Source organism: Bufo gargarizans, chromosome 3 (assembly GCF_014858855.1).
Source record: "Bufo gargarizans isolate SCDJY-AF-19 chromosome 3, ASM1485885v1, whole genome shotgun sequence".
Taxonomy (NCBI): Eukaryota; Metazoa; Chordata; class Amphibia; order Anura; family Bufonidae; genus Bufo; species Bufo gargarizans.
This window is the reverse complement of record NC_058082.1, coordinates 198599843-198619672: the sequence shown is the minus strand read 5'-3', so window position 1 is coordinate 198619672 and position 19830 is coordinate 198599843. Positions and strand designations below refer to the sequence as shown.

At 45.0% G+C, this 19830-nt stretch overlaps 1 protein-coding gene across 2 annotated transcripts in view; it reads left to right on the top strand.

Moving 5' to 3' along the window:
• PLCXD1 (phosphatidylinositol specific phospholipase C X domain containing 1) overlaps nucleotides 1-19830 on the top strand; it is a 48206-nt gene that overhangs the window by 1116 nt on the left and 27260 nt on the right. The window contains exons 1-2 of one of the 2 annotated variants that reach the window (XM_044286210.1): nucleotides 345-446; nucleotides 12552-12673. In XM_044286210.1, coding sequence (XP_044142145.1) covers nucleotides 12571-12673 — 103 coding nt within the window. In that variant the 5' untranslated portion in view covers nucleotides 345-446; nucleotides 12552-12570. Of the gene's footprint in view, nucleotides 1-344; nucleotides 447-12551; nucleotides 12674-19830 lie in introns of those variants that run through there. The other variant, XM_044286209.1, reaches the window with a different exon arrangement.

Genomic DNA, 19830 nt, shown 5'->3' with positions numbered 1-19830 from the left:
CCGCGCCTGTGTATTTTCTGGCAGATTTTATCTCCGCCTGTGAGGGTGCCATACATGTTTTGTTCTGTCCTAGCTGGGATAAAAGCTGAGTTTACTGCCTGAAGAGGACAGGGAAAGCTGATTTATCTCACCCCATTTAGACATAATGCAGCAGTCCTTCCTCTTCAGCTGCAATAGACACACTACCAGGCTGATCCATTATAGGCCGTTTCTGGGGGAGGGGGGGAGAACAGTGATGCTTTCTGGATGTGTCACCTGTATTATGGTGTGAGGGACTGACACACCGACCAATCGCTGCTGTGGTGGGCGGGGCTCACTGCACGCTCTGCTATAAGGATGGGTGCCGGCTGCAGAGGATCAGGCAGAGCCTCGGAGAAGAGAAGTCTTCCTGGCACAAGCAGCGCTCATGGGCCGCCTCTGCCCTGTTCTAGTGCATTGTGTGACAGGTAAAGCAGCTGCTGCGGGCGCTTCTGTCTGTACAGACCTCTGTCCCTCCTATATTCGGATCTCTATAGGATTTATATGGGCACACTAGACGTGACAGTGTCTTATAATCACCTCATATCTGTAATCCTGGAGCTTATCCCTGGACTAACAAGTGTGCTCAAGTAGCAATTCCCTAATGATTGCAGCCAGGCTGGTTTCAGAAAGTCCATCTGATCGCTGGTGACCACCCAACCATGTAATATGTAGGTGGGCCAGGTCTGCTTGAGCAATGCTGGGGGAGGGAGCACCCTTTCCTTCATCACTCCTCTATAGTGATTCTCACTCAGCACCATAAAGGGGTTGTCACGTAACCAAAAGGCACTTACTAATGTATTGGGAGTCTCCATATTGCTTCCTTTGCTGGCTGGATCCATTTCCATGGTTACGACCACCCTGTAATCCATCAGTGGTGGCTGTGCTTGCACACTATAGAAAATGTCCCTCTGGTGTCTGGGTCAATGGGAGCGTACATAGGCTAGTGCTTTTTTTTCCTATAGTGAGTAAGCACGGCCACCGCTGATGGATTGCAGGGTGGTCTGTAACCATGGAAACGAGCAGTGTATAATATGATGGAAAAAAGAATCCAGCCAGCAAAGGAAGCAATATGGTGAATAGCAATACATTAGTAAGTGCCTTGTGTTAACTTTATTTACATGACAAATGCCATTTGCTGAAGTGACACAACCTCTTTAAGGGCTCTTTCACACGAGTGTGTCCCTTCCCAGTAATCGTGCTCCATGCAAGAGAGAAATTGTGCGTTCTGACACAGTATGATTCCGTTACAGAAAGGTCAGGCAGAGGCACATAGCAGTATCACTCATGATAATGCTGTGCGCTTCAAGTCCAGAACGCACAATCCCTCTCTCACATGGACCGTGATTCCAGCATGGGACACGCTCGTGTGAAAGAGCTTGAAGGTGTTTCAGAGTGTCACCGCGCTTTACCCATCTGTTCGTGCCTCTAGAATACATACCGATTTACAGTAACCGAGATCTGACGGGTACATCACGGATTATACCATGGGGCATGGGTGCAGGTTGCCAAGCAGAACTTCCAGTACATTTCTGTGTGTTTCCGCACCATTTCCAAGTGTTACTTTAGTTTTTGCTGTGGATTTGATGCAGTTTTGCCAGCAATAATCACCAGCATAAATAGACTTTTTTTTTTTTTTTTTCTACACAACTGTATGTACCAGGTTTTTGGAGATGCCAAAATGGCAGTAAAAAAACAGCAAAAGCTGTGACACACGGTGTGACGCACGTTTTTTTTCTGCCCAGATCTTGTGCGAGAAAACCACAGTAAAAGGGCTCATTCACATGACCGTGGTTTGGTTCTGCTTCCGAGGCGTGTTTTTTGCGGCTTGGGTTTAGACCAATTCACTTCACTTCCGTGTGCTGTCCGCATCCGTTGCTCTGTTCCGTGACCCCGCAAACAATTATAGATTTTGTGCTATTGTCCGTTTTACGGACAAGGATAGGCATTTCTATTCTTTGCGGAAGGCACACGGGCGGCATCCATGTTTTGCGGATCCGCAATTTGCACGGCACGTTTGTGTGAACAAGCACTAATGGTGCATTCACACGACCGTATGAATGGGTCCGCATTAACTTCAATGGGGCCGCAAAAGATGCTGTCACAAAAGAGCCATCCGCAATTCACGGACCTTTAAAACGCGTACGCGCATTTTAAAATCTGCATTATTTAAATTGTTTGTGCGATTATGCACCTTCTGTAGTTTTCCCCATAGAGTTTAATGGGATTGTTAACAGAATATACATAAGGGCTCATGCACACTAATGTATTTTCTTTCCGTGTCCGTTCCGTGTGTTGTGTGTGTGTGTGTTTTTTTTTTTTTTTTTTTTTTTTTTTTTTTTTTTTGCGGAACCATTCATTTCAATGATCCGCCCAAAAATTTTTAGTTACTCCGTGTGCATTCCATTTCCTATTATTGTCCGCATTACGGACAAGGATAGTACTGTTCTATTAGGTGCCAGCTGTTCCATTCCGCAAAATACGAAACGCACACGTATTTTTTGCAGAACACAAAACGCATACAGTCGTGTGCATGAGCCCTAACATAAACAACCGTACACCTCTGTCTGTACTGGTGGAATAGGGGATGCAGCGAACATCTCTGCTTCTGGCTGTGCCCTCTCAGCGTGACTAAATCCTGGCATAGCACATTGGTTCAGGGTCTCTGATGTGCTATGCTGAGCTTTTAGTTAAGCGAAGCAGGCACAGGCAGGGGCCAGCTCAGCTCAGCTAAATCCTGGCACAGGGTAACGATTCGTTATGCCAGGGCTTAGCTGAACCAGCACAGCCAGGAGCAGCAATGTATGCACCTGCATGTACAGCACTCACTGCAGCCCCACAGTGGAATTCATACACCCGTAGACCTTATAGATGACCCTTGCCTCAGGTGTTGCTAATGCGGTCATTTAAAGGGGTTCTGCAGTTTGTATCCTCTGGATAGATCATCAGCTTCTGATCAGCGGGGGTCCGACACCAGGGACCCCCGCCGATCAGCTGTTTGAGAAGGCAGCGGCGCTGCAGGCTTCTCACTGTTTACTGCAGGCCCACTGATGTCACGATTAGTATCAACTGGCCTGGGCGTAGCTAAGCTCTGTTCACTTGAATGGAGCTTAGCCCCGCCCAGGCCAGTTGATACTAGTCGTGACGTCACTGGGCCTGCGGTAAACGGTGAGAAGGCCGCAGCGCTGCTGCCTTCTCAAACAGCTGATCGGCGGGGGTCCCTGGTGTCAGACTCCTGCCGATCAGATGCTGATGATCTATCCAGAGGATACAAACTGCAGAACCCCTTTAAACCTTCCTTATTTGATTCTCCTACAATGCTGTGCAGTTTGTAATTTCAGTTGTGGATTGCTGGTGTGTAGATCTAGGCGGAGTTCCTGATGCTTCCATAGCCCCTTTTGAAGGAAATACCCCTTTTTCAAATGAGATAGCCGCAAATTGGAACAAAGCTCCCAAGATAGATGTGGCCATATCTAAAGAAGCGAAGAAGTCATCCCTTCCGTTTGAAGATATGGGTTTTTTGAAAGATCCTTAAAATAAAAATAAAAAGCTGAGGGATTCTTAAAAGGAGCTTGGGAAGCCTCTGCTTCAGCCTTCAGGCCATCTATTGCCTCAACATGCACCGCAAGATCTCTTCTAATATGGTTGTCTGATTTTGAGGAACAGCTAAAAAACAAAAGTCCTAGAGAGGATATACTGGCCAATCTTCTGACTATTAAAAAAGCAGTAGGGAACAAATGTTCAGCTCTCGGGGAGAAGACCAATAATATAGATTTGGGAACAAAGTCAGCAAGCTTATGGCCAGGTTGGTCAAAGATTATAAACCATCTGTTCCTATTTTAGTCCTGCGAGACGGTGAAGGCATATTGAGAACTGATCCTGAGTCCATAAATGAGGTCCTGAGGGACTTTTACAAAAACCTTTTATGAGGCGGGGGTGGAGAATGAGGAAGCAGGAGAGGAGTGGCTTAGAAAAGTCAAAATGCAGCACATTTCCTCTGATCTAAATACAGTATGTTAAATGCCCCAATTTCACCCTCAGAGGTGTCGGGGGTAATCTCTACTATGCCACTGAGGAAGGCTCCAGGACCTGACGGGTATTCGGGGGAGTTTTTAAAGATACTTAGCGATAGACTTGTGCCACTATTAACTATTAATACTCTGGGCTTCCTCTCTCCCGCTTTAAATTTATTTAAAGGGACCAGACAAGGGTTCCCCCGTCACCTCTATTGTTTAACTTATCTATAGAACCGCTTTCACGATTTCTAATTTCTACCCATGACATAGAGGGGATAAGTGTTGGGACGAGGGAGATTCGGCACGCTTTGTTTGCCGATGATCTCCTGGTCTTTTTGGAGAATCCAAGGAGGGATTTGCACACAGTATTGCAACAATTGGCCGAGTTTGGTAGCTTCTCTGGTTTTAAAAGTGAACTACTTCTCCTGAAGCAAAGAGCCAGGGAGGTGACATGGATTTCGCAAGGCCTTCCTGTTAAAATAGCCACCTCGCATATAAAATAGCAGGGCATAATGATAGGTCAGACCTCTGATACTATATATGACCTCAATTGCCCACCATTGTTTCAGATAATTCTGGGGGAAATAGACAACTGGATGCACCTTCCATTGTGCCTTACAGGAAGATGTCATCTAATAAAAATTATTAGCTTTGCGAGGCTCTTGTACCCCTTACAGACGATACCGATATTACTTAAACATTCAGACATCAAAACCCTAGAATCGGCGTTTAGCTATTTCGTGTGGAGGGGTAGGAGGCCTCGAATCTCTCTCAGAAGCTACAATTGGCTAGATCAGAAGGGGGAATAACATAGCGAGTAACTTCAGACACTGTATCGATTGGATAACTCAGTCGAGCCATTATTCCAATTTTAAGATAGAATCTCAATTAATCCAACCATGGTCCTTAGGGGCTCTGTTGCACACAAAATATACGAATCTCGCACTGTTGATAAAAAAAAAAAAGCATCTTGATAAAGGATACAGTGGCAACCTGGAAGGTGGTACGTAAGGAATACGGCCTCTCCTTCTCACTCTCAAAATATGTGTCACGGCGGACAAGCACTCAGACACACAGAGAAACCAACAACCAGGCTCTGAGCGAGAAGCAGGGGAAGGGTCACCTCCTAGCTAATCCACATCGTGAAAACTCAGATCCGACAGTATATTCTAACAGAGACGTTCCCATAGTATATTCTAACTTGAAGCGTCCCCATTACTAAGAACTGTGTACATGACTGCCCCCTGCTGCCTGGCAGCATCCGATCTCTTACAGGGGGCTGTGATCCGCACAATTAACCTCTCAGGTGCCGCACCTGAGGGGTTAATTGTGCGTATCATAGCCCCCTGTAAGAGATCAGGTGCTGCCAGGCAGCAGGGGGCCAGACCCCCTCCCCCCGCAGTTTTAAATTCATTGGTGGCCAGTGTGGCCCCCCCCTCCCTCACCAGTTTTAAATTCATTGGTGACCAGTGCGGCCCCCCCCTCCCTCACCAGTTTTAAATTCATTGGTGACCAGTGCGGCCCCCCCCTCCCTCACCAGTTTTAAATTCATTGGTGACCAGTGCGGCCCCCCCCTCCCTCCCCAGTTTTAAATTCATTGGTGACCAGTGCGGCCCCCCCCTCCCTCACCAGTTTTAAATTCATTGGTGACCAGTGCGGCCCCCCCCTCCCTCCCCAGTTTTAAATTCATTGGTGACCAGTGCGGCCCCCCCCTCCCTCCCCTGTATTAAATTCATTGGTGGCCAGTGCGGATCACAGCCCCCTGTAAGAGATCGGATGCTGCCAGGCAGCAGGGGGCAGTTATGTCCACAGTTCTTAGTATATTCTAACTTGAAGCATCCCTATCACCATGGGAACGCTTCTGTGTTAGAATATACTGTCGGATCTGAGTTTCATGATGTAACTCAAATCCGATGGTATATTCTAACATAGAGGCTTTCCCATGGTGATGGGGACGCTTCAAGTTAAAATATTTCTCATTCAAGGATTTATTGAGTTTTTCAAATAAGTAAATGTAATACATAAAGGTAACATATTACAGTGTCATGCAATGCCGTGTACATCATAGAGCAATCTCCAGACAAAGGAGGCAGCAAGGTACAATTTCTCATATGAAAGGGCATTAAGAACATGTGGCAATATATGAGTAAGAGAAGCACATTGCTCAAATGGAACAGAGAAGGCTATAGGAATCTAAGCCTGGTAAGACATGTACACAACAAGAAAAGGGGGGCACTTAACAATAGACCAAAGACAGAAAAGGAAGGTACAGGGGAAGCGGAGAGTGGGGAAGTACGGGGTTAAAGACGGGCATTACGAAACTCATCTGACCCCTGGAAAGTTTCCCAAGGGCCCCAGGTTTGAACGAATCGAGAGGTGTCCTGAGGGGAGACGCAGATGAGATCCTCCATCCGCTGATGTAGGGCAATTTCTTCAAACCATTCCTCCGGGGAGGGAGGCGTAGGTGATTTCCAATAGCGAGGGATGACATTTTTTGCAGCCTGTAACATATACTTAAGGAGCGAAACCTTAAAAGCAGGGATAGTCAAATCAAAGATAAACAACAAAAGCGCTTCAGGAGCGTTGGGAATGGGTATTCCCATCACTGCCCGCACAATACGATGTACAAAGTTCCAGTAAGGTCACAGGACGGCACAATGCCACCAAACGTGTAACAAGGTGCCTTCATCGGTATAGCACCTCCAACAGCGATCTGAAACAGATGGAAACCATTTGTGAAGCACAGACGGCACTCTGTACCACCTGGAGAGAACTTTATAATTCGTCTCCTGCGCCTTAGTGGAAATTACTGCTTTATGAGAGAGAAGAAAAGCCTGCTTCCATTGAGATGGGGTAAGGCCATTCCCTAGGTCACAATCAAGTTAAAATATACCATCGGATTGGAGAAAACTCCGATAGGGACTCCTGACTTTACATTGAAAGTCAATGGGGGACGGATTCGTTTGCAATTGCACCATATTGTGTCAACGTCAAACGGATCCGTCCCCATTGACTTGCATTGTAAGTTAGGACGGATCCGTTTGGCTCCGCACGGCCAGGCGGACACCAAAACGACTTTTATTTTTATATTTTTTTTTATTTATTTTTTTACTTTCCTTCATGTCTGGTGATCCTCCAAAAATCACGGAAGAAAAAACTGACACGGATCACGGAACAATGGAACCCTGTTTTGCGGACCGTGAAAAAATACTGGCATTTCGTTCAACTCCCCCCTTCAAGATTCGTAATTACAAGATCAATGCAAAAGGAAGGAAGGGCTATAGTATCAGAAGTTCTGTCTTTAATAGAAAAGGAAGTTTTGGCACCAGTACCAGAGGGTCAAGAAGGAGAGGGGTTTTATTCTCCTCTTTTCTTAGTGAACCATAATAAATTTAAAAAGACTAAACCAGTTCCTTTTGCAGAAAAAGTTTAGAATGGAAACTCAAAATCAGGTCGACAATAAACTTATTATTTCTAGGATGTTTCATGGCGGTGCTAGACTTGAAGGATGCTTACCTTCATGTTCCAATCCATTAGGAAGACCAGAAATACTTAAGGATAGCAATAGAGATAGGAGGGGTAATGAATCACTGGCAGTTCCAAGCCCTTCCTTTTGGTCTAGCGATGGCTCCCAGTGTATTCACCAAGGTGGTGGCGGAGATGTCGGCACATATTGGGGAATGAACAAAATATCCTTCTCCCGATCTCGACGATTTTCGAATTGTAGCAGGAAAGGAGAAGGCCTGCAGAATAGCAGTTCAAGATGTAATCCTGAAGAAATTGGGATGGATCTTGAACGAAAGAAAATCAAAGCCAGAACCAGGAGTTCCTAGGGCTAATCTTGGAATGTTTTTTGCCAGAAGAGAAGATGGTCAACATAATGCGGAAAATACGGAATTTAATAGATCATCCACAAATTACGTTAAGAAAAGGTATGTTGATCCTGGGGAGTTTAACTTCCTGCATCCCAGCGGTCACATGGGCCCAGTTTCACTCAAGAGATCTTCAGTAGGAGATTCTAGAGGCCTGGCAGAAGGGGAAGCAACCCCTAGAAATGAAGATAAAAATCTCTACCCAGACTTTGCTCAACCTGAGATGGTGGTTAGAAGTAGACAATCTAAACCAGGGACTTCTGTGGTTAAAGAAGGATTTGGTTTGTTTAACAGACGCAAGTCCCTGGGGCTGGGGAGCCCACATTGAGAATTGTTCCTTGCAGGGGCGTTGGGAGGAAACTCTAAAGATAGCTTCTTCCAATATAAAAGAATTAATGGCGGTGAAATATGCGATTCTAGGAGCTCTGCCATTTTGTGTATAGACAAAGATTTGAGGATAATGTCAGACAATACAATGGTAGTGTCGTACATAAACAAGCAGGGGGGGTGGGGGGACCAAGAGTCAGGACTTGATGCTAATACTCAGTTCCATTTTCCAGATAGTAGAACAAAAATGCAGGTCAAGTTCAGCAGTCCACATCAAGGGGAAAGAAAATATTCATGTAGACTTTTTGAGCCGTCATCTAATTTCCCAGGGGGGATGGTGTCTGGATCCTGGGATTTTCTATCAGATAGTAGACATTTGGGGTCTTCCCTGTATAGATCTGTTTGCCACAGTACAAACAGATCTATCTGTTTGCCCCCCTGTCTCCAGAGGGATGCCCCTGTGGGCTTGGATGCCTTTCTCCACAGGTGAGATTTTTGTCTGGCCTACGCCTTTCCTCCATTTCCTCTGATTTCTCGAGTGCTAAAGAAGGTCAGGGAGGATCAGCCGAGAATAATATTAATCGCCCCGTTTTGGCCAAGAAGGCCATGGTTCACATGGCTGAGAAGATTGTCGATTTCAGATCCTTGGGTGCTCCCAGAAACTCGCGGTCTTCTTTCAGGGTCCAGTATTTCATCCTCAGGTGGACACAAGAATTAATGGAAAATAGAGATACAATTTTAAAAATTTCTGTTTTTTGGCAGATTTTCAAATTTTTTATTTTTTTTCAGTTACAAAGCAAGGGTTAACAGCCAAGCCAAACTCAATATTTATGGCCCTGATTCCATAGTTTACAGAAACACCCTATATGTGGTCGTAAACCGCTGTACAGGCACACGGCAGGGCGCAGAAGGAAAGGGATGCCATACGGTTTTTGGAAGGCAGGTTTTGCTGGACTGAGGTTTTTTTGACACCATGTACCATTTGAAGCCCCCCTGATGCACCCCTAGAGTAGAAAATCCAAAAAAGTGACCCCATTTTAGAAACTACGGGATAGGGTGGCAGTATTGTTGGTACTAGTTTAGGGTACATATGATTTTTGGTTGCTCTATATTACACTTTTTGTGAGGCAAGGTAACAAGAAATAGCTGTTTTGGCACAGTTTTTTTTATTTTTTACTTTTTACGGTGTTCATCTGAGGGGTTAGGTCATGTGATATGTTTATAGAGCTGGTCGAAACGGACACGGCGATGCCTAAAAAAATAAATAAAAAATAAATAAATATATATAATTTATTTATTAGTACAGACCCAAAAGTTTGGACATACCGGTACCTTCTCATTCAAAGAGTTTTCTTTATTTTCATGACTATGAAAATTGTAGATTCACACTGAAGGCATCAAAACTATGAATTAACACATGTGGAATTATATACATAACAAAAAAGTGTGAAACAACTGAAAATGTCATATTCTAGGTTCTTCAAAGTAGCCACCTTTTGATTTGATTACTGCTTTGCACACTCTTGGCATTCTCTTGATGAGCTTCAAGAGGTAGTCACCTGAAATGGTCTTCCAACAGTCTTGAAGGAGTTCCCAGAGATGCTTAGCACTTGTTGGCCCTTTTGCCTTCACTGTGCGGTCCAGCTCACCCCAAACCATCTCGATTGGGTTCAGGTCCGGTGACTGTGGAGGCCAGGTCATCTGGCGCAGCACCCCATCACTTTCCTTCATGCTCAAATTGCCCTTACACAGCCTAGAGGTGTGTTTTGGGGTCATTATCCTGTTGAAAAATAAATGATGGTCCAACTAAACGCAAACCGGATGGAATAGCATGCCGCTGCAAGATGCTGTGGTAGCCACCCTGGTTCAGTATGCCTTCAATTTTGAATAAATCCCCAACCGTGTCACCAGCAAAGCACCCCCACACCATCACACCTCCTCCTCCATGCTTCACGGTGGGAACCAGGCATGTAGAGTCCATCTGTTCACCTTTTCTGCGTCGCACAAAGACACGGTGGTTGGAACCAAAGATCTCAAATTTGGACTCATCAGACCAAAGCACAGATTTCCACTGCTCTAATGTCCATTCCTTGTGGTGTTTAGCCCAAACAAGTCTCTTCTGCTTGTTGCCTGCCCTTAGCAGTGATTTCCTAGCAGATATTCTACCATGAAGGCCTGATTCACACAGTCTCCTCTTAACAGTTGTTCTAGAGACGTGTCTGCTGCTAGAACTCTGTGTGGCATTGACCTGGTCTCTAATCTGAGCTGCTGTTAACCTGCGATTTCTGAGGCTGGTGACTCGGATGAACTTATCCTCCGCAGCAGAGGTGACTCTTGGTCTTCCTTTCCTGGGGCGGTCCGCATGTGAGCCAGTTTCTTTGTAGCGCTTGATAGTTTTTGTGACTGCACTTGGGGACACTTTCAAAGTTTTCCCAATTTTAGCAAAAAATCATATTTTACATTGTTGGATCTTAACAAGGTTCCAAGTAGAAAACCACAGAAATGCACTTTGAAAAGTAGATGCAAGCATTAATGATATGGCCAGGGACATCCACACTTTTCCATATCATATCGTGCAGGATGTTTTTATCTTAGTTTTTTCTGTGTTTGTTCTCTGTAGTATTTGCTTGAGGGAGTGGCACCTTCAAGTGTGAATGCGCACCTATTATCTTGGGAGTAGCATTCCTCTGCACTTAATTAGGTGGTACATATGGCTGTGCTTGCTCCTCCTGCCATTGGTTGCATGATGCACATGGAGGTGACTAGGAGCAGCACAACATATGTGCGGCATCTTCGCTCCTGAACATAGAAGCCCAATGGCTTAGGTAGGTTTAGCGTAGGACCCGTCTGACCTGAGACTACCTTGGCGCTTGGTAGGCGGGCTCAGATGTATTTTAATCAAAATATATTGGCTAAGTGTCTCCGATATTATCATATCAGAATGAGGGCTTAGTCCATATATAATGCTTGCATCTACTTTACAAAGTGCATTTCTGTGGTTTCCTTAATGATATGGCCAGGGACATCCGCACTTTTCCATATCATATTGTGCAGGATGTTTTAATCTTAGTTTTTTCTGTTTGTTTAAGGTTCCAAGTAGAGCTTCAACATGCAACAAGAAGAAATGAGAGTGAGACAAAACATTTTTTGAGCATTCAATTAATTGAAAATGACGATTAAACTGAAACAGGCTGTTTTTCAGCTCATTCAAATTTTAGGACCACATGCCTTTTTTAAAAGGACAAAGATGTGGATTCATTGTCATTTTCTGTCAGGTAGTCACAGGTTGTGATGGCAAAAAAAAGGCAACAAAACTCTCCCTTTTTCAACTTTGGTCAGGTTGTTGAACTGCATAAGCAGGGTCTCTCACAGCGTCTTTCACTAGCACTGGAGGATCCAATTAGCTGTCCGTCAAGACACTGGAGGATCCTCGACCCAAATTAAGGCCCTTACTGGTTCTTGACCCAAATTAAGACCCTTGACGGTCCTGATGGTTTCCAACATTACTGGCATGACAAGCAGACCCCCCTGAGATGTTTTCTACGCGCCACAGTGGAGTGGAGTGGAGCTTCAGGAACTGCAGGGGCGTCAAACGGCCGCTGGCTATGTCCAGATGTTGCAGAAAGCATTTCTCATGACTGAGGGCCCTCCTCTGTGTGGTAACGACTGGGTTTTTCAACAGGACAACGCTACAGTACACAATTCCCGCGGGACAAGCGACTTCTTCCAGGAGAATAACATCACTCTTTTGGCCCATCCTGCGTGTTCCCCATATCTAAATCCAACTGAGAACCTTTGGGGATGGATGGCAAGGGAAGTTTACAAAAATGGACAACAGTTCCAGACAGTAGATGGCCTTCGTGCGGCCGTCTTCACCACTTTGAGAAATGTTCCCACTCACCTCATGGAAATGCTTGCATCAAGCATGCCGAAACAAATTTTGGAAGTGATAAACAATAGTGGCGGAGCTATTCACTACTGAGTTCATGTTTGTAAGTTGGATTTCAGTTTTTTTTTTTTGTTTTTTTTTTGGGGGGGGGGGAGGGATTATTATTAATTATTAGATCAGCTGAAAAACCGCCTGTTTTAGTTTGTGTTTTACTTAAATTGAATGCTCAAAAAATGTTTTGTCTCACTCCCATTTCTTCTTGTTGCATGTTTAAGCTTTACTTGGAACCTTGTTAATATCCAGCCATGCTAAATATGATTTTTTTGCCATTTTCAAGTGGTCTTAAACTTTTGATGAGCACTGTATATAAAAATTATTTTAATTTTTTATTATTAAAAGGGCATTTCAATAATTTTTCTATAATTTCAGGGTCTAGTACGGCTACAAAATGGAAGAGAAACGTTACAGACGAATGACTGAGAACCAACAATGGATGTCCCATCTGTGTGAAGAGCTGTGGGATATTCCTCTGTACGACCTATCAATTCCAGGTAACACTGTGTAGCATTGGCCTCTGGCGTCACTTTTTGTTATATGTACTGTCTTGGGTATTACAAGGATTCTAGTAAGTTTGCTGTTACTTTGTGTTTCAATTGTTAAGTTTTCCAAATGTCTGCATGCAGTCAGTGAATAGAAACAATGTTGTATTATATTCCACAATCTAAAAACCTGCTCTGAAAATGATAATTACACTCACCGGTAATTTAATTTTCCAGTCCATGACAGCACCAGGTCAGGGGGTCCGCTTCCCAGAACAGGAAACCCACAGGTATAAAAAAGGAGGAGCCTCTCCCATAATCCAATTATCCTACTATTCCTGCTTGCTTGACTGTTTAAGTGTGTGTATATAATATATGCACACCCTGTGACCATACCCAAGAACCGTCACCAACACCGAAGCAGATGGGTGGGAAAAATAGGGGTGCTGTCATGGACTCTGGAAAATAAAATTACCTGTGAGTGTAATTATCATTTTTCCCAATTGTCCATGACAGCACCAGGAGAGATTACAGAAAAAGAATCGGGGTGGGACAACAGCCTGGAGAACCTTACAACCAAAGGACAAGTTAGAAGAAGAGGAAAGATCCAACCTATAGTGCTTATAGAAGGCCAATGGAGATGACCAAGTTGCGGCTTTGCAGATGTCTTGAATTGAAGCTTCTGCTCTCTCTCTGCCCATGAAGTCGCCACCGCTCTTGTTGAGTAAGCCGACCATCATAGGGGAGCCGGCTTCTGCAGGGAAACATAAGCTAAACAGCCTACCGTATCCACCTGGCTAAGGAACTCTTACTAGCTGATTTCCCTCTATTCGGCCCTGCAAACTGTACAAACAAGGAAGTTGCTTTCCTCCACCCTTAGTAGCCTCTAAATAAGCCAACACACATCTCCTAACATCCAAATGATTGAGTTCGGCCCCCTTCAGATTTCTAGGGTTATCGCAAAAGGAAGGGAGAATTGCTTCCTGGTCCTTGTGAAAATCCAAACCTACATTGGGGAGAAATGCTGGATCGGGATGAAGGGTAATCCTATCCTTCTGAATAGACATATAAGGAGGGTTAATGGAAAGAACTTGCATTTCACCCAATCTCATGGCTGATGTGATGGCCACTAAAAAGACACATTTTAATGTTAGGACCTTGATGGAGACTTCAGAGAGGGGTTCAAAGAGCGTTTTAACCAAGGCCTGAAGGACCAGACCAAGGTCCCAATAAGGGACCCTTGCGACCCTAGCTGGGGTGTTTCTAGCAACAGCCTTACAAAATCTAGCAATAAGAGTTTGTGCAGGCAAACTTGAATCAAACAGGACACTTGGGGATGAAATTCGACCTTTTAAGATCCTTAAGGCCAACCTTCTATTTAACCCGCTCTGGAGATTCTAAAATCCTTGGAATGTTAAGCTGACAGGAAGGGGAAGGAGGAACCCCTAAAAACTTAAAGAAAACCGACCATACTCTAGCATATATGCCTGTAGTCACTTTCTTCCTACTCTTTTTAATAAGGTAGAGACTACCGAACCCGATGGCCCCTTCCGAATCAGAAGAGACCTTTCAAAAACCATGCCGTCAGGTGAAGGCCCCTGGCTGGGGGATGTATTACTGGGCCCTGAGACAAGAGATCCGTAATCTCCAGAAGCCCCCTTGGCTCCCTGACCGACAGTAGTCTTAAACAGGTGAACCATGCTCAACGGGGCCAAAAGGGGTCTATCAAAATCGCAGAAGCTCTGTCCTCCCTTATTTTAATTAACTGCAACCGAGGGAATGCATACAGAAGACCCCTGCCCCAAGGATGGAGGAAGGCATCTACTGCTGTGGGAGATTCCCCTGGACAAAGGGAAAATAACCTTCTCACCTTTCTATTCCCTTTCGTAGTGAACAGGTCTATATCTGGCAAGCCCCACAGACTTACTATTTTGGCAAAGACCTCCTGATTCAAGTACCATTCCCTCTGGTCTAGCCTGTGTCGACTCAGGTAGTCCACTTTCCAATTGTATACACCTCTGATATGTTGGCCTTCCGCCTCCATCAAGGAGAAAATATGACTCTCAATTCCTATCAACTCTTTGAATCAGGTTCCCCCTGATGATTCAAGTAGGCCACCACGGAACCATTGTCGGACAAAACCTTTTAAATGTCGGTTCTGAAGCCGAAGCAGAATCTCCCGCAAAGCCTTCAGAACCACCGTCATTTCTTTTGCGTTGGAAGAAATCTCCCAATCTGAGCTGTCCCAGGATCCCTGAAAAACTCTGTCCAGAACATGGCCCCCCAACCAGACGGACTGGCATCTGTATTAACTACTAAAGGGTTTACCACCTTCCATGGAACCCCCTGATCTAGATTCTCCTGCACCATCCATCTTGTTGTCTAGCTCCTCCAGTTTCCCTGACCAAGACTGGAGAATCTCCCCACTGTAGACACCTGGAATGAACCTGTGCCCACAAAACTGCCAGAATGCAAGATGTTGAGGTACCTAGGGTGGACATAGCTTTCCCGACTGAAACGTAAGGACACAGAATCAGATCCCGCACCACTGACCTTACTTTCTCCACTTTGTCCAAGGTCAAAAAGGATCTCTGGGAGGTAGAGTCTGTGTGTGATTGTTAAGCTTGCTGTTTCCAAATGTAACCAGTATGACACCCTATGTACCTCTGAATCATTACAAAATGAGTAATACATTATATAACATTTACTCACTATTAGGCTCCATTCACACATCCGCAATGTGTTTTGTGGATCCGCAAAACACGGAAAGCGGCAATGTGCGTTCCGCATTTTGCAGACCGCACATTGCCGGCACTAATAGAATATGCCTGTTCTTGTCCGCAATTGCGGACAAGAATAGGACATGTTCTATTTTTTTGTGAAACGGAAGTGCGGACATGTGAATGGACCCTTAAGGTCTTTACATGGGGCAATTATGGGTAATGGATGAATGATCAGCAATCTGTTTGGGTGAAGTCTTCACTAATGCAGACACTTAAATCATCATTTCTGGGCAGCAGATCATCATGTTTAAATGGGAATTTGCTTCCCAAAAAACAATGACTCTGTATGGGGATTGGCAATCAAAGTGGAGATCGCTTGTCCCAATACAGCAAAGGTGATTGGCTACACGTAAATGCTGCTCTCACCTCTGACAAGCAGGCAATTATCAGGAATGATAACTGCCTGCTCGCTCAGTCGACCTGTGTAAAGGGGGCTATTTTTTGAATTTTCTCTAACAAAATCTGGTTAAGGCAATCTTTTTGAGGACAGAACATTTTGGTCACTACAAGACATTTGGTTCTTTTAGAAATAGATTGAGTGTTATACGTAGTCATCCACATCTGGCTCTATTCACATGGAATCGCTTTTAGCTCAGAGATGCTGTGTAATGCCTGTCAATGATTTTGAGCCAGAACCAGGTGCGGATCTAAACACAGAACAGGTGCAGATCTTTCCCTTATACCTTATGTCTGTGGAGGCTCAAATCCTGATTTTTGACTCGCAATCACTGGTGGAAATCAGTGATGTGTGAATAAGGCCTAAAACTGAATATAATGGAGTGTAATTAACCTACATTTGGAACCACCACAGTTGTCTTTTAGCCTTTCTTTGTTTTTTAACTCAACAGCAAAAGGTTATTTCTGAAAAAAAGATTGTAACTGTAAATGCCACTTAAAGGGGTTGTCAGTTATGTAAAAAAATACATGGCACTGTAAATCTGATAGACAGCAATATATAACCGAGCTAAGCAAGAAAAAATACAATATATAGATTTCCTCATTTCCCTGGTTCTCTTCTGGCCCCTTGTTTAGGCTACTTTCACACTAGCGTTCGGCTGTCCGCTCGTGAGCTCCGTTTGAAGGGGCTCACGAGCGGACCCGAACGCTTCCGTCCAGCCCTGATGCAGTCTGAATGGATGCGGATCCGCTCAGACTGCATCAGTCTGGCGGCGTTCAGCCTCCGCTCCGCTCGCCTCCGCACGGACAGGCGGACAGCTGAACGCTGCTTGCAGCGTTCGGGTGTCCGCCTGGCCGTGCGGAGGCGTGCGGATCCGTCCAGACTTACAATGTAAGTCAATGGGGACGGATCCGTTTGAAGATGCCACAATATGGCTCAATCTTCAAGCTGATCCGTCCCCCATTGACTTTACATTGAAAGTCTGGACGGATCCGTCCGAGGCTATTTTCACACTTAGCTTTTATATGCCAATATAATGCAGACGGATCCGTTCTGAACGGAGCCTCCGCCTGCATTATTATGATCGGATCCGTTCAGAACGGATCCGATCGAACGCTAGTGTGAAAGTAGCCTTACCTGCAATAACAACAATCTCTGCCCCTCCCCCTGCTCTGCAAAGGGAGTGAAAAAGTCTGCCCTGAGTGACATGTCTGCCTCCTAGGATACTCAGCAGCATGTTGTATGTGTAGGACTACAAGTCCCAGATGTACAATGACACTGCTGATACACAGGATCTTCCCCCTACCTGTTCTTGTGCAGAACTCCTCTAGTCTGTGAGCTCCTGTGCCCAGCATTTGTCTCCTCACTCCCTGCAGCTACTCGGTAAAGCCTTCAGCCCTGAGTCTGTGCTCCTGAAGGGGTTAATCTTTCCTGAAGTATCCATTGGGAGGGAGACACAGGTCAGACAGCAGTAGCAGACGACAGAGCAGGGGGGGCGTGGCCAGCACAGTGACGTCTCGTGTACCAAAAGTCTCGTGTACAGGCACATATCTGCTCTGTCAGGCTTGTGCATAAAACCTCATCAGAGCAGGGAGAGAAGCTGACATCACAGGTCATGTGACCCTCAAATGTGACTGTCAAATTTTGACTTAAAGTTACTTTTATTCAACCAGCAAGTAATTTTTTGACTGGAAATGACATGGGTGTCTCCAAAAAGATAATAAGACTATGTACAAAAGGCATTATTGTGGGAAAAAAAAACATTTCTCAGCTTTTATTTACATTTGAGCAAAAAGTGTCCAGTCCAAAATTATTCATACCCTTCTCAATAATCAATAGAAAAGCCTTTATTGGCTATTACAGCAATCAAACGCTTCCTATAATTGCAGACCAGCTTTTTGCATGTCTCCACAGGTTTTTTTGCCCATTCATCTTTAGCAATGAGCTCCAAATCTTTCAGGTTGGAGGGTCTTCTTGCCATCACCCTGATCTTTAGCTCCCTCCACAGATTCTCAATTGGATTAAAGTCTGGACTCTGGCTGGGCCACTCCAAAACAATAATGTTGTTGTCTGCTAACCATTTCTTCACCACTTTTGCTGTGTTTTGGTTCATTGTCATGCTGAAATGTCCACTGGTGGCCAAGGCCAAGTTTCTCTGCAGACTGCCTGATGTTGTCGTTGAGAATCCTCATGTATTGCTCTTTTTTAATGGTGCCGTTTACTGTGATTAGGTTCCCTGGTCCATTGGCTAAAATACACCCCCAAAGAATTAGGGTCAGACCACCATGTTTGACAGTGGGGATGGTGTTCTTTGGGTTAAAAGGCTTCTCCTTTTTTATGCCAAATGAAGGAAACATCATTGTGACCAAACAATTCAATTTTTGTTTTATCTGACCATAACACAGAAGACCAGAAGTCGTCTTCTTTGTCCAGATTATCTTTTGCAAAGACCAAGCAAGCTTTTGTGTGCCTTTATCTGAAGTGGTGTCCTCCTTGGTCTGCAGTGTGCAGTGTCTGTTGGATTGTCTGCCTTGAGACCTTTCCACCAGCAGAGCCCAGATTCCCCAGGATGGCCTTGGTGGTGATCCTTGAATTCTTTTTCACATCTCTAATGCCCCTTTCACACGAGCATCACAGATTAGGTCCGGATGCGTTCAGTGAAACGCGCACTATTTTGCAAGCAAGTTCAGTCAGTTTTGTCTGCGATTGCGTTCAGTTTTTTTCCACGCGGGTGCAATGTGTTTTGATGCGTTTTTCACGCACGTGATAAAAAACTGAAGGTTTACAAACAACATCTCCTCCTAGCAACCATCAGTGAAAAAAACGCATCGCACCCGCACTTGCTTGCGTATGCAATGCATTTTTCACGCAGCCCTATTCACTTCTATGGGGCCAGGGCTGCGTGAAAAACGCAGAATATAGAACATGCTGCGATTTTCACGCAACGCAGAACTGTTGCGTGAAAAAACAATGCTCATGTACACAGACCCATTGAAATCAATGGGTCAGGATTCAGTGCGGGTGCTATGCGTTCACGTCACACATTGCACCCGCACGGAAAACTTGCTCGTATGAAAGGGACCTAACTATCCTCCTGGCCAGCACAGGTGTCACCTTTGGCTTCCACAGTGTGGAACATCTTGTATTTTTTGCTCAAATGTAAATAAAAGCTGAGAAATGTTTTTTTTTTTCCACAATAATGCCTCTTCTACATCGTCTTATCTTTTCGGCGACACCTATGTCATTTCCCGTCAAAAAATTACTTGCTGGTTGAGTAAAAGTAACTTTAAGTCAAAATTTGCCAGGGGTATGAATAATTATGGGCAGCTGTGTGTGTGTGTGTGTGTGTGTGTGTGTGTGTACACATGTATATGTGGATAGATAGATAGATATATTAGATAGCTAGCTAGATAGATATAATATATCTATCTATGTATAGAAATGCTGGCATTCAGGGCCAGAGATCGCGGGTGGGTAGGGGGGTACTTCCACTCCAGTGTTTGGGAGATGGAGAGCAGAACGCTTCTGTGGGACATTGTGGAGATGCTTGGTGACCCAGGTGGTGGTGTTGCTGGCACATCCTCTGTTTGCGGGTTGGCAGGTGGCACTGTCACTCCAGAGGTGGATGAAGAGCGAGACTACAGCAAAAGAGGAAGCAAGAGGAGCCAGAGACCTTTCTTGGTTTTAAAGGTGTCTACACTGCAGATCATGCTTTGCACTTAGATGCCTGGTCATGGAGGTTGTGCTCAGGTTAAGACCGTTTATGCCTCGCTTCAGGCTCTGATTGCACAGCGTGTGTCTTTTCGTCAGCACATTGTCTGAAGAACTGCCACGCCAGGGAACTCCTTGGAGCTGGCTTTAGTGTGCTCGGTCCCTTGCTGCGGTGGGCAGTAGCAGGCGTACTGTCTAGGGGATGGCAGCTCCGCTTTTGCACCCTGCTCCCTCTTCTGCTGTGCTGGTGGCTCTGTCCAACCACCGCCTCTTCCTCC